Source organism: Heliconius melpomene, chromosome 1 (genome assembly GCF_056956725.1).
Source record: "Heliconius melpomene rosina isolate 202511_hmr_F chromosome 1, ASM5695672v1, whole genome shotgun sequence".
In the NCBI taxonomy this organism is placed as follows: domain Eukaryota; kingdom Metazoa; phylum Arthropoda; class Insecta; order Lepidoptera; family Nymphalidae; genus Heliconius; species Heliconius melpomene.
Genome location: NC_140389.1, coordinates 16,619,441 through 16,634,936, shown reverse-complemented (window position 1 = coordinate 16,634,936; position 15,496 = coordinate 16,619,441). Strand labels below are relative to the sequence as shown.

Below are 15,496 nucleotides of genomic sequence, written 5' to 3'. Positions count from 1 at the left end.
CCATTGGCTCTCATATCCTGCATCACGACTTCCAACCAGCGCTTCCTTAGGCGTCCGGGAGGTCTCACTCCAGGAACAGGTATTGCAAGGCACTTGCATCCGACATAGTTATTAGGCCGGCGCGTAACGTGGCCAAACCATCTCAGGCAACACTCTTGGAGCTTATCCGCTACGTCACGGACCCCAAGACTGCCTCGAATGAATGTGTTGTGTATACGGTCAGACCACGGTCTGACCCATCCACCTCAGCATCTTCATTTTCGTGACGTTAAGCTCCTGAGTGTGCCGAGATAGTGCTGGCAAACATTCGCTGCCATATAAAAGAACCGGTCGGATGATGCTTTTATATATCAGCCCCTTGAGCTTGTGCGTTATTCTGCCTACCTCCCGCCATTTGGCCCAGGCAGCGCTTATCCGGCCATGGATATCGTGATCGATGCCTCCAGACTCGTGCATAACGGATACAAGTTACTTGAACTTTTTCCGGTGATCGAGCCCGGGCTCCCGCAAGTCATGTACTCGGTCTTCGATACATATAGTTTAAGACCGTCGTTCTCAAGCGTACCCTTCCAGAGGTACACTTTACGCTCCAGCGTCAATTGGTTCTCGTCAATGAGTGCTATGTCATCGGCATACATCACCAGCCATGGAGACTGGTCCTGGATGTGAGCCGAGACAATATCGAGCACTACATTGAATAAGAACGGACTAAGAGCCGAGCCTTGGTGAACCCCCATTGTAATCTGGAAGAGTCTAGTGTCGCCAACAGCAGTCATAACAATAGAAGCGGAATCCTGGTACATGTCTCTGATAATCTCAATATAGGCCTCAGAGATCCCTTTGTATCATGCCATGCAATGCCCACCAGATACCTTGACGAGGCACACAGTCAAAGGCCTTCTGCAGATCTAAAAATGCCACATGCAGAGGTTACCTTTTTTCCCCACATGCCTCCATCAAACTTCTGAGGGCGAAAATGGCGTCCAATGAAATCCATATTGAGACTCAGAGAAAGCACACTCCCGGAGGAGCCTGAGGTCGATCATGCGCTCGAAGAGCTCGAAGAGCTTGTAAATAGAGATAATGTAGCTACGCCGCCACTGGTGTGGCATCTTCCCAGTGTTCAAGATATAGTTAAAAATAAATTATAAGAGAAATATTTTTCTATTTTAGTTTAATGACTTTACATTTTTTTGGCCACGCCCTTATAATATATATACTTTATATATTGTAACATGTCAAGTGTCCTTCCCTAGTATATGTTCCTTACAAGTTGCAAGTGCCGAACTCTAAGTTCTAAGTTCTAACCAACTGTCACAAATGCAAATAATAGTGTCACTTTCTTTTAAAAACGGAATGAATCGTTAGTGAATTGTGCATTAACTGTTTGAATATTATTTGTTAATTGTTATAATATATATAAAATTGGTGAATATTTGTTAGCTTAACACATTAGTTGTTAATAAATTAAGTTAATTTACAATGGCGGATTTAGAAAGTGAAATAAGTGATATGAAAGAAAAGAACACGGAATTAGTGCAGGAAGTGCAATATTGGAAAATGATAGCCGCGCAAAGAGAGAATGAAAAATTAGATCTAATAAAAGAAAACAATGATCTGAGACTTAAACTTAGTGTAAGTTCCTTGTAAGTTTACACACTCATATTCTTTTCCATATTAATGTTTACCACCTTTTGTAGGAGTGTTATTATTGTGAGGAATTATCTCCTTTATAGTGAATATATAGTTTTAATAATAATTTTCCAACTCGAGACATTAACACACCTCAGAATGCCTAAAATGCTGTTAACTTATTGCTTTGCTCCCCCATCCCTGGCATTCTTACAATTATAGAATTTTTGTCTGTCTTCCTATTTGTGATCACTACACTTTTCTTTTCTCCTTCTTTAAACTATAGACACATATGAGAATATAAAGCAAAAGCAAAAGTTTGAAAGAAAGAGAGGTCTTGCTTGCTTTCAAAGTTTTGCTTCCATATAATTTGAAAAAGGCCAACTGGTTAAACTTTTCTTCTTATGTTTATGCTGTGATTGAATCTCGAAGAATACAATTTTATGTTATGCAGAATGTCTCTCACCTCTTTATACTTCTGCAGATTGACATAGCCCTAAAATTCAAAATTGAAAAAAAAATGAATTGAGATTATGTACGGTGAAAACAAAGGTAATACAGAAAAATTAAATAGCCAATAATTTTTTAGAGGCTCCGTAGTGGAGGTGCTGCTCATGCAAGAAAACTTGATGCTGCATTACAATCAGCTAGTGAAGAAGCACTATCTGCCCTTGTTCAAGCATCAGGTGCCATTGCCCGCACTTTACAGCTTGCTAAAACATATATGCAAGATCGAGAGGAATTAGATACAGTTTTACCAAGGTGGAGTACATTGAGTAGTACTCCTTCATCAGAAAAAATTAACAAAGTGCCACCAATGCTGATAGGGGGACGCTTGATACAGCCTGTTGTGTCACTAAGTCGAATGTTACAGTCAAATTATTCTGGTTAGTATGTAATTATTATATAAATCTTGATGAAGAACCTTTTTATGTGAAGAACCTATGTGATATTGTACTTTTCGCGGATGATACCTCTTTAATATTTAAGGCTGACAGAAATATAATAAACTTTGACAATGTGACTAGCACATTATCGCATATTCTTCATTGGTTTGATGTTAATAACCTAATATTAAATGCTAAAAAAACTAAATGTATTGAGTTTGCTTTACAAAATGTTAAAAAACATAATTTTAGTCTACTAATTAAAGGAGAAGCTCTTAATTTGTCGGAATCAGCTATTTTCTTAGGTGTAACTATAGATTCCAAACTCCAGTGGAACGCTCATCTGAAACTGCTCATCTCAATCTGGACTTGCGGATAAACTCAGCTCTGCCGCGTTCGCAATTAAAAAAGTAAGACAAATGACGGACATTGACACTGCCCGACTAGTCTACTATAGTATAGTATTTTATCTTATGGAATGCTGCTATGGGGTAGTGCTTCAGACATAAATTTAACATTTATCCTCCAAAAAAGAGCCGTGAGATATATTTATAAACTAAGAGTGCGAGATTCTCTACGAGATGTTTTCAAAGATGCAGGTATTCTTACAGTTGCTTCCCAATTTATATACTATAATATTCTCTTTATCCGACAAAATATATATTGTCATAATAAACATAGTGATAATCATATGATAGGAACGAGAAATAAAGATAAGATTGTTACTCCAAGTTTTCGCCTCCAAAAAGTTAATAAATCTTTTATGGGTCTGAGCATACATGTATATAATAAAATTCCATAGTGTATTCTAGATTTGCACTTCCAAAATTTAAAATATCAGTTAAAAAAAATTCTGACCAGTAAAGCTCACTATACTGTTCAAGAATACTTAGAGGATAAACTGTATGGAATTAATGTCTATTGAATGTAATGCAGGATAGCTGCCAACTAATGTAATAGATTGTGTACCATTGATTTTGAAAAGAGCAACTGTTGAGTTTCTTGCCGGCTCTTCTCAGCAGCAGCCTTCCGAACCGGTGGTAGCTTTTTGTTCATATGTTCATTCGACGATTCAAAAGTGCTTATTATAAGTTTATTCAAATAAAGAATATTTTGAATTTGATTTTGAATTTGTATATTTTTATTTTTTAGTAATAATCATGTTAATTGATGAGTTCTAAGTATGCAAAATACGAAAGTTACTGAACATCTGTTCATACAGATGAAACATTACAGTAATGTGTATGTTATATTATCAGAATAACATACAGTTGGTAAAAAAAGTATTTGTACACAATAATTTTTTGATGTTACATCTACAAAAAAACAGTATGCTTTTAGTTAATTATTGTATTTAATAGCTTAATCTATATATATTTCGAATTGGTTAATAAAATTTCTCAGAAAATAAAAATTAGAGAATGAGACGGTATAAACACATATTTTAAAGTCAAATAAGTATTTGCACCCCAACCAGCTTGTACATATTTTGTAAAAAAAATCAATAATAAATGAAAGAAAATACACTTAATATTTTGTGTGCATTCCATTAGCATCAACGATGGCTTGCAATCTCCTTGGCATCGATTCCAATAATTTGGACGTTGTTTAAATCGAGATTTGAGCCCATTTCTCCACCAGAGCACCCTTCAATTCATTTTTATTTAAAAATTTCATTTTCCTCAAATTTTAATCCAGCAGATGCCATGAATTTTCAATTGGGTGGATGTCTGGCGTTTATGGCGGAGTTTTCAGCATTCTACGGACATTGTACATCACCCATTCCTTAGGTTTTCATAGCTGTATGCTTAGGATCATTGTCCTTCTGAAACTATCACAACCACCACCGCCGTGTTTGACTGTACTATGCACATGGTTCGCCTGAAGTTTAGTATTTGGCTTGCGCCACACAAATGTTTGTCTGTCCGTTCCAAAAAGATAAAATTTGCCTTCGTCAGAAAAAAATAAAATTGTACCAAATTTCTAAAGGGGTATTTATGTATTCTTTCGCGAAAGTTAGTCTTTTTGCTATATTGGCCTCACTTATGAAAGAATTTTTCCTCGCTGTTCTGCTACAAAGACCACCATTACCCAGTACTTTTCTTACAACCTTACCTGAACTTGACGCGATATCATTTGCTAAGCTTTGAGCGCTTGTAAATGGTTTATTTTGTACCGATTTTAAAATTTGTCGCCTTTCTCTCGTACTGAGCTTCTTCGGGAGAACGGACCTTTCCTTATTTTCAACACTACCCATTTCTTCTCGGTTTTTTATAATTTACTACACAGTTGAGTAATTTAACTTTAAATTTGACCCGATTTGGCGATAACTTCAACCTTCATTACGGAGTAAAATAATTTCTTCACGCGTCGATAACGACAGTTCAAATTCTTTCGGCATGTTGGCTTCAAGATATTTTCTGATCACTAAACAAATGTCTCGTTATTGGAATACGTTTCCCGATGTTCACATGTATACATACAATGTTCACATTTTACCTAAAGTGACAAAATGTCGCGGGAATAACATTGTATCTAGGGAATGGTTGGTGTGCAAATACTTATTTGACTTTAAAAAAGGTGTTTTTACCATCTAATTTTTTTATTTCTGCTTTCTAAGAATTTTTAATAATCAATTCTAAATATATATAGATTAAGCTACTAAATACAATGATTAATTCTGTTTTTTTAGATTCTGTTTTTCTAGGTGTAACTTCAAAAAAATTAGGTGTGCAAATACTTTTTTACCCACTGTAGGTTACAATTAAATTTATACTCTATTCCCTATGGCATGAGACAAAATGTAAAGAAAAAATTCTGTTTCTCAAACTTTTACGTATTTTTTATTTACATTTCACAAAATTTTACTAAAAGGTACTTAACTATGAGGATAATAAGACTAAATACATCTATTATTCAATTATTTATTGGAATTCAGAGGATTCTGAGGAACTATCCATATACCATACTATCTATTATATGATCAATCTTTTGCGTATTTTATCGCATGGTGAATGCACCTCTGACAAGCTTCTACTGTTACAGTTAAATTCTAATTAATTAATATTTAAAAAACATTTTTGTTTTAGGGCCTGTAAGGAGGAGACCAAATGAGACAAACCATGGTGTATCTGAAAGGGTACCTTTACCTTTACATATGCTACAAGGTATTATTTTTAGGGTTCTATACTTTATAAGGAATAAACCATATAAAAAAACAAAACCCCCTGACTGCATAAACTTAAAAACAAAAAACATGTAAAGATTTAATTGATTGAAGAAATACTTATAGGTCCTGACTGTTAATCTTTATGTCTTAATTTTCTTCGTTATGTCTAATCTTTTGTTTTTATTTTTTTTTTGTTAAGATTCATTAGGTTAAGATTTATTAAGGCATGTAAATAGTCGGTCCCTTTTTCACTTTCCCGGTCATGTCGCATTAGAATTCCACCGGTTTCAGAAATTAAAAGAGCAAAGTCTATATTTTTCAACTTTCTCATTGCATTATTTTTATTAGTATTACGGTAATGGTATTCATGATATATCATTTTGAAATTCTTGTATTGAGCTCTTGAATTTGATACTCATATTGTGGTATTCGAAATAAATATTTTTTTTCACTAAGTCCAATGGCGTCCCACAACCGCCATGATTTTTTTAACGCCACCTATCTAAGAACACTTGGGCTGCTAAGACACCTCAATTATGTAAATCCGTTCAGCGATTCTGGAAATATGAGGTTATAAAGAATATACATAAGTACAAGATACGCGCGAAAAACATAATCCCTCCTTAGCAATCGGGTAAAAAAGAATCACTCTGTTGTATGTATGTCTGTCAAGACCCTTTATCTCAGAAACGCTTGGAGATATCGAGTTGAAATTCAAACCATATACATACTCAGATCTATGGTCCCATGATTTCCTAATAAAAAACGTATATCTTTACTTACTTAGAAAAAAGATATGGCCGTTTATATCGCAAAAAATGCGTACTTCGACACTATGAAGAGAATCAAAATTCATTGGGTACTTCCGGTTGACCTAGAATGTCGAAATTTGGCAGCTAGCATCTACAGATAGTACTAGTTCAGGAAAAAATCTGAATCCTATACATTTTTGGTTAAATCCTAAAAAATAATAACCTTACATAGAGGGCAAAATTTGGTATTAAAGTCACTAGTTTTAGTGAGATATCAGATGAAAGGGGTAAGCTAAACCTGAATTTGAGAAAAAGCTCGAGACCTCTAATTTTTGTACGGAACCCTCGGTGGGTGAGCCTGGCTCGCGCCTGTCCGGTTTTTTTTGTATTCTGCTCATATCAAGGTAGGCAGATAGAACCTGGAGACCTAGTATTATGACACCCCATATAAATAACATATGTGAAATTAATATAATATATATATGTACATTAAAAAAATTATTTTTTTTACAGACGTATATATTCCTTTAACAAGGATAGATGCAAGTGAGGTACCTATCAACAATGTGGACAATCATACAGATACAAATGAAGCTGATGATAGTACTGAAGACTTGGCATTAGATAGTAAGGATATAAGACTATTATGTGTTTATTTATTTTTGTGTTGTGAAACTAGTTTTTGCCTGAGACTTTGCCCCCATTGCCAAAAGGAAAGTTTCAGATAGTAATCTAATAATTAATAATAGCTCACAGATAGAGGTACCAATGGAAAATAATTGTTTCTTATATTTTCAAGAACAATTTTCTCATTAATGAATGATAATAGTATAACAATTCATACGATTTCTTATTTTTTTAAAACAAATAAGTATGTAAAACTGAAATGCGTCAAATGTGTGTCTACTAGATATTGGTATTTGCGACTTGTGAAACCAAAAATTATAGTTTGTCTGCCAGATAAGACTGTCCAGGACTTTATCAGCCATAGTGATTCGGACCCTTAGAGTTGTGTAAGACACATGGACATGTTACTGGTTCAGATACATTGGGTTGCATCGAAACGATAGGATTGGACATAAGCCTTCCTTGTTAAATAGACTATCCAATATAAAAAAAATACTATTCAAACCAATAGTACCTTAGATTGCAGAGTTCAAACAAAGAAACATTTCTCAAGCTCTACAGTATTAGTATTAATGCTGTTTTTTTTATCTAAAGTATTTGTTTTTTTTTTCAGATAGTACTGAAAGAATAACGGAAGAACCTCAAAATGTAACGGAAAGCGAAGATTTTGAAGAATCGTATGTATTTTTTTATCCTACTTAATTATTTACATTTAAAGCAGCTACACGCCGTATTTATTAGGCTCTAGGGAACCTAGTGACTTTTCATCGCCTAATTTACCTATTGATAAAATATATATATTATATAAATATTATTAAAAATTAGATATTCAAGACATTGCACCTTGAGTATCGTAGCTCAACGCCGCGCTTTGTATTTCTTATCAGACCAAGGCAATGAATGTATTCGTATTAATCGAACCCACAACTGGCCGCCATGACGGCCTCTATTGCTAAATGATAAAGAAGAAATAAATTATATACAGGATGTCCCAGAAATCATCGATAAGCCGAGAACGAGTGATAGACCAAGTCGTGACAAATATAAGAAAAATATTTAAAAAAATCTTTGTCATGTATTTTTCATACTATATTAATTAAAAAGAATTTACAGAAAGGTTAGTTATGATTACATTACAGAAAAAAAATGAAGAAAGAGTAAAATTTGTAACATCAACAAAATGGCTTGAAATATCATCAAGGGTTGTCAGTTTTTTTTTATATTTTTCTTATAACTATCAGGACTTGGTCTATCACCCGTTCTCGGCTTATCGTTGATTTCTGGGACAACCTGTATATTTTTATAATGATTTATACTTTATAATACAGTATGATCGATACATCGTGGTCACTCTGAAATTAGGCTAAAAGAAAAATCTTAAAGTTAAACAGCTAAGTTCAAGGTGGCCACGACTCGTCGACCTTACTATATTACATGCAATATTACCTATATATTTTTTATATTTCCAGACGAAGTTTGGATCCTGTAAGTGAAGAAGTTGAAACTGAAGATAATTTAACTCGAGAAAGGTATCAAATAATATTTCTATTATACTTATATTTATCTATCAAGTCGTGGCCGTCATGACACAGTGAGGCAGCGTCTGTTCGTTAGTTGATAGTTTTTTTTTATCAAAAAACTATTCACCAATGGAAATAGAATCCACAACTATCAACACTAGGTTCCCTCTGCCTACCCTGCTGTGTGCGAGATACAGCGTGAAGCTGATTTATTTATTTGTTTAATTTATTTTTTAAAAGGTCAAGTACAGAAAACCCTTTGGAAGGACCAAGCTGGTTGTTAGATCGACCACGTTCAAAGGTACTTCTTAGTTTTTTTTCTTTTATACAGTATATTAAAATAAATAAACATCCTTAGTGACGCAGTGATAAATTGTGAAACTGGCAAAAAAAAATCTATGTATATATATAAAAGGACATGTTCCCACTGACTGAGGTAAGACGCACGCACAGCCGTAACCGCTATGCGTAGAACCGTGAAATTTGGACAGATGTTTATTTTTGTAATGTAGATATTAACTAAAAAGGGATTTTGACTTTGATTACAAAATTTTAAATGTTGACTCTTCGTGTTTCATAGTTTTTTAGAATTTACCCCCTGAACTGAAAATAATTTCATAAACATATTTAATTAATATTCGTATAGTTCTATGAGGCCGTCGTGGCGCAGCGGCACAAGGGTGTGATCGTAACGCGACGGTTGTGGGTTCGATCCCCACTCGAGGAAGTGAAATATTTATTTACGTTCATATTTCCATTTCCCCGCTCTGGTGTCGAGGCAAAGCGCATCGTTGAGTTCTGCCACTCAACACGCTATGCCTCCAGAATTCGGCAGAAAATGGGGAACAGAGTGTCTTAACCCTAGGTTCCCTCAGCCTACCCTGTTGTGTGCAGAATAAAGCGTGGAGCTGTATAGTTCAAGCGGGCGAAGCCGCACGGGTCGGCTAGTTTACATATAAATTTTATAAAATTTTTGTAATATAATATTTTTTTAGCGGAAAGTGAAGAGTTCAACCAACTTTGAACCAGATTCAACTACAGAGTTTGAAAACAGCCGACTTAATGATGAACCTGGACCGAGTACCTCTAATCGGATCGAGGTAAACCTATTATTTACGCTTATTACAAATTCAATATATTGTATAAAAATGTATGTATACGTGATATTTGATATTTTTTTCGTTGATATTTAGGTAACATTATCTTTATTTAATACTAACGAGGCTAATTAAAAAAGAACCAATTATTTTGTAACAATTTTGTCGGACCAATTACTTTATATTAATATATTTTTTTATTTATTGATTTAAATAAAACAAACACTAAATGTTAAGGGAATATTATTATTAACAATAGTGAAAACTAAATGTAGCTAAAGCCGTTACTTAGATTAACGTGCACAAACGAAAAAAAAATATCTTTAGGTATACCTTTCATATACAAATAGCGATAACTTATAATTTTTTTAAATATAATTAAAAACCGATAGAGTTTGTTCCGAAAACTACTGAATATCAGAAACTACTGGTTCAAATTGAAGAATTTGTTTATGTAAGATAGTCCAATTGAAGAAGTGGGCTGTGACCATATGCGACTAAAATTAGTCATTTCGATTTTACTACTGACACGAACCCACAAGTAAACACAAAATTTGACTGTATCATATTTATGCATTGTAGAATGCCTGAACACTTTATATTTTAGTAAATGAAATAGTAATTATTGTAATAAAGAGTATGCAAGCTAAAAATGCCTTTACAGTGCTGGGGCTCAAACAAGGATGCGACTGAACAGGAAGATGTTGTCTCCCAAGGGAAGTATGGTATATACCATACTTTGCTTAAATTTGTTTTAGTTGACTATGTGGGATTGATATTCATCGAAACCAATGTACAATGAATATCAACCCCACATGGTTGGTTAACTTAACCATGTATCATTTATTGAAGTACACCCCATCTCCGTCGTTGACCGTGGGCATTGATGTGAGTAAGTGCGAGTTCTCGCCCACGGTGCGCCGACGGCAGCGTGCGTCGCCGCCCATCACGCCGCATTGCTCGCCAAGCCCGTCGCGCCGTCACGGGTAGGTTGAGGGAACCTGGCTTTGGTACGCTTAGTTTCCCATTTACATGTCAATTTTTGAGTCATTGGGTATTGATATGCGGGATTTATTGATATAATTTATGAATTATATAATATAAATACTTATAATCACAAAAACTTCTAGAAGTATAAAGGATTATATAATATTAAGAATAACACAAATAAAAAAACAAACAACCTTTACAATTTTTATTAATTACTCAATACCATCATGTAATCTAATATTTAAATGAACGATAATTATCTTTTCCTAGTTTCTGGTTTTAAATTTAAAATGTAGTTACGATACCGCTATTATAGTAAATAATGCACCTGACCGCTCTCACGCTGCCCCGAAGCAAAAGTGAGTCATCTCTTTACCAAGCAAACCTGTCAGCTCTTTACAATTGACGTTCGGAAACTTGACCTTAAATTTCCATCTTATAATAATATATTTTATTATATTATTGATTATTATATAAATATATTTTATTCAATTTCTTCAGTGACGATTTTAATTTTAAATTTTCAATATGGTATATTTATTAAGTATTCGGTTCCTACTCGCATTATAATAATCTCGCACTATAATAATAGAAATAAAAATTTAAAGGTTAACGATACTTTTTTGTAATATGTCTATTATAACAGTTCTTCCTCGTTATTCTTGATTTCCATTCTGCTCACATTTATATAGAACATTATATATCAACAAAAATATTAAATTCCACAGTAACAACGACCGCATACTTAAAGTGCTTGTAACAAAAATGCGTCTCAACGAGGATTTAAACGATGTATCCCCACCGAAACGATCAAAGGTCGATAAACCAAAATCTCAGAAATTGAACCCGCACCTATCTGAAGCAAGAAGACAGTCAGCAGAAGGTTCTCCCATATTCCAAGTGAGAGAAGTATCGCCGTCGAAGATATTGATGAGATTTGACGCACCAAGTCCAAATGGGTCGACCGATTCGCGAGTTATTGTTTTGTAAGTATTCAGTGATAATGGAGGGAGCTGGGTGATTAGGTGAATGGCAATATCATTGTTACCAATGATGGCGACATTCATCTGCCTGTTTTTTGTTTAAAGGAAAAATAATAAAGTCTTAATCCTTTAATTTCTCACTTAGCAATACAGTAAACATAAATTTAAAGGAACTTTTATATTTTTATTTTTTTTAGTAAAACATGGTAGTCCTATATCTTTCTGTTTCTTAATTTTTATTGTGAATTTCAACACTAAAATATTATAACAATTATAAAATTTACAGAGAATCAAAACATAATCAACCTGAGCCTGGTTGTTCCGGTGTTTCCAAACCCAAACCAAGAACCCTTAAAAAAATGAACAGTACCGACAGTCGTAGTGATCGTAACAAGAGTCAAAATACAAATCAAAATGATAGAGAAAATAGCCACCTTAATGATAGTCAAAATGGTCGACAAAATGATATTCAAAATAGACAGCACAGTGATGGTCAATGTAATAATGATACAAGACACCAAAGTGATAACAACATGAGTAACAATCACACAAACATCACACATAACCATCAGCGTGGAATTCGAATTGAACATGAAAGTGATAGTCAAAATGATGATAGCCAAAATAGCCATCTTAATGATAGTCAAAATGGTCGACAAAATGATATTCAAAATAGACAGCACAGTGATGGTCAATGTAGTAGTGATACAAGACACCAAAGTGATAACAACATGAGTAACAATCACACAAACATCACACATAACCATCAGCGTGGAATTCGAATTGAACATGAAAGTGATAGTCAAAATGATGATAGCCAAAATAGCCATCTTAATGATAATCAAAATGGTCGACAAAATGATATTCAAAATAGACAGCACAGTGATGGTCAATGTAATATAAATAGTGATATAAGACACCAAAGTGATTACAACATGAGTAACAATCACACAAACATCACACATAAACATCACCATGGGATTCGAATTAAACATGAAAGTGATAATGACAATATAAATATTAATGAACATAATAGTCATGACAGTGACAGTAGCAGTAGTGAGTTATTAAGTAAAGGTAGGACAAGGAGACCGAGGAAACCAATCGTTTACAAGGAGAAGCCATTAAATAGGTAAGCTTATAAAATAATAATAAATTTTTCTTAAAGAAAAAAGGCTGTCGTGGCGTCTGTAAATATATAGCACTTGTGGGTTTGATTCATATTCAGTTATTTTTTTTAGCTTGATCTGAAAAAAAAAATCACATATTCAATTCAGACCCATAGAGGTATTAACACTAGATACCCTCTGCGGGATACAACGTAAATCTGAAAAAATATAGAAAATTATTACAGCATGTGAATGTTTCATGTACATATAATATTTTAATTTCTTCGCTCTGGTGTTGGAGCAAAGATCAGCGTTGAGTTGCGCCACTCAACAAACAATACCACCAAAATTCGGTATTAAATGGAAGTTAGGTGGTTTAATACCTTGCTATATGAGGGATACAGCGTGAAGCTAAAAAAATATTTTCTTATCTCTGGAGATAATTTAAAAATTTTATTGGAATCACAGCTGTAATTTTTTCTTTAGGTTTCAGTTTAAGTTTATAATTGTTTAGAGTTTTTCAAGTTTTATATATGTATTTTTTTATTTTATAGGAAACTAAGGAGATGATGGAGCATAAGCCTTAATTTTTAAATGGAAACCGACATTGTGAGATTTTGTGTTTGTTGAATCATATTTATTTATTTATGTGTGTATTATATGGGAAAATCTGCTCTAATTAAATTATATAGAGTGTATGATAATTATGTAATATTAAAAATGAAAAACGAAATGTTTTGGCCTTTGGCACGAGACCTTAATAACTAAGAATTAAAGGGTAACATTAGGATTTCTGCCTACGCTGTTATTTGTGGGCAATTATAAAAAAAATGTATGATAATTTAAATATATTAATTAATTCTTAATCTTAGAAATATTTTGGAGTTTCAATACTAATATACATTTTATATGCAAGTATATTTATTAGTGCAACTAAATCTTACTATAATTAACTTTTGTGAATTTGAATAAAATATCTTTCTATTGATAGCTTATATTTGTTTTGTATATGCCACACGCTGTTTTTACTGAAAACAACACTAGATTGGTCAGTTTGTTCTTAGATTTTAATCTTATATATATAAAATCGAAAGGTCACTCACTCATCACGAAATCTCAAACTACATGTGCTAGGAATCTGAAATTTTTCATAGGAGTTATTTATAGGACGTAGGTGCTCGCTACGTTCGCTCGCTAGACGGGAATTTATAATATTCGACTTTTAAGGGGTTGTTTTTGGGGTTTGGGGTTGGGGTTGAAAGTTTGTATGAAACTTCGTTACTACAAATGCTAGGAGTCTCAAATTTCGCATGGATGTCACTTATAGGACGTAGGTACTCACGGACACAGAAATTATTAATAAAGTAGTTCACGCAGGCGAAGCCGCGGGCGGGCCGCTTGTATATCTATATATATAAAATCGAAAGGTCACTCCCTCATCACGAAATCTCAGAAACTACATGTACTAGGAATGTCAAATTTTGCATAGGAGTTATCTATAGGACATAGGTGCTCGCTAAGACGGGACTTTGCAATATTCGATTCCTAAGGGGATGAAATAGGGGTCGAAAGTTTGTATGGATTTTTTTTGTAAATCGCCACCGATTTTTATAAGATTTGAAATTTAAACTCTTAAAAATATTTCATTGAACACGTGTTTCATGGTTTATTAGGATTCACCCCTAAAGGTGCAAATAAGCGGGCGAAGCTGCGCGCGTCCGCTATTATATATATATATATATATATATATATATATTATATATTATATATATATATATACAGGGTGCAATTGTCAGCGCCACTTTAAATGAAACCACAGTTTTAACTACTCTATAAAAGCCTAATATAATTCGGAAAAAAAATAATTCCCAAAAGTTTTTTTTCAAACAAAATAAATAATAAAATTATCGTTTTAAAATAAAACGCCATTTGTACAGTATAACATAGGCACGCACACACTTACCTGTCAAACGGCAACGGCGCACATGTATGTGTGCGTGACACGAAATACAGGTATGGATAAAAATCGTGAAATGAAAAAAAAATCCTACGTCTAAACTGTTGAGGTACCTTGATTAATTTTTGTAATTCTGGGTTTGAATTATTTTAACCTATATGCAGTTTCAGTAAAAGAAGCGCTGCCTCTTCCACCCTGTATATTAGAGAAGTTTATTGTATAAGTATTTACATTTTAATTTTATATTTAAGTTATGTTTAATTTACTTTATTATGTCATTGATTTAAAAAAAAAAAAGTAATTGCTTTTGTTATTTTCATGTCATCCAAAATTTTATGTACTTCGATTTTTTTTATTTTCCAACAGTATTATTTTGTAATCTATATATATAAAAGGACTTGTCCTCACTGACTGAGGTAAGACGCACGCACAGCCGTAACCGCTATGCGTAGAAACGTAAAATTTGGACAAAAGTTTACTTTCGTAATCTGGACATCCACTAAGAAAGGATTTTTAAAAAATTTAACCCTAAAGGGGTGAAATAGGGGTTCAAAGTTTGTATGGAAAAAAAATTAAATCGGCACCGATTTTCATAAAATTTTAAATTTAGATTTTTAAAAGTATTTAATTCAACACGTGTTTCATCGTTTTCTAGAATTCTCCCTCTAAGGGTGCAAATAAGGGGTTAAAAGTTTGTATAGGTTTTTTTTTTAATCGTCACCAATTTTTATAAAATTTGAAATTTAGACTCTTAAAAATATTTATTTGAACAT

The 15,496-nt window shown here is 33.4% G+C and overlaps 1 protein-coding gene across 2 annotated transcripts; it reads left to right on the top strand.

Moving 5' to 3' along the window:
- The first annotated feature begins 1,308 nt into the window (after positions 1-1,308).
- Positions 1,309-13,756, top strand: LOC146541790 (uncharacterized). Of its 2 annotated transcripts, none has more exons than XM_085192678.1 (12): positions 1,309-1,635; positions 2,222-2,519; positions 5,609-5,686; positions 6,954-7,067; positions 7,681-7,744; positions 8,537-8,596; positions 8,828-8,888; positions 9,583-9,687; positions 10,537-10,670; positions 11,403-11,660; positions 11,944-12,789; positions 13,321-13,756. In XM_085192678.1, the coding sequence occupies exons 1-12, from the start codon at positions 1,483-1,485 to the stop codon at positions 13,334-13,336; spliced, it is 2,187 nt and encodes a 728-aa protein (XP_085048804.1). In that variant the 5' UTR covers positions 1,309-1,482; the 3' UTR covers positions 13,337-13,756. The 2 variants fall into 2 exon arrangements, with proteins under 2 accessions (XP_085048804.1, XP_085048812.1); XM_085192686.1 differs by having other exon boundaries at positions 1,512-1,646.
- The last annotated feature ends 1,740 nt before the right edge of the window (positions 13,757-15,496 follow it).

Bases quoted from the DNA above. Each gene is read 5' to 3' on its own strand.
- LOC146541790 (XM_085192678.1), top strand. From the start codon at position 1,483: ATGGCGGATTTAGAAAGTGAAATAAGTGATATGAAAGAAAAGAACACG. The intron at 5,687-6,953 runs GTATTATTTTTA...TTTTTTTTACAG, and splicing joins ACCTTTACATATGCTACAAG to ACGTATATATTCCTTTAACA. The intron at 8,597-8,827 runs GTATCAAATAAT...ATTTTTTAAAAG, and splicing joins GATAATTTAACTCGAGAAAG to GTCAAGTACAGAAAACCCTT.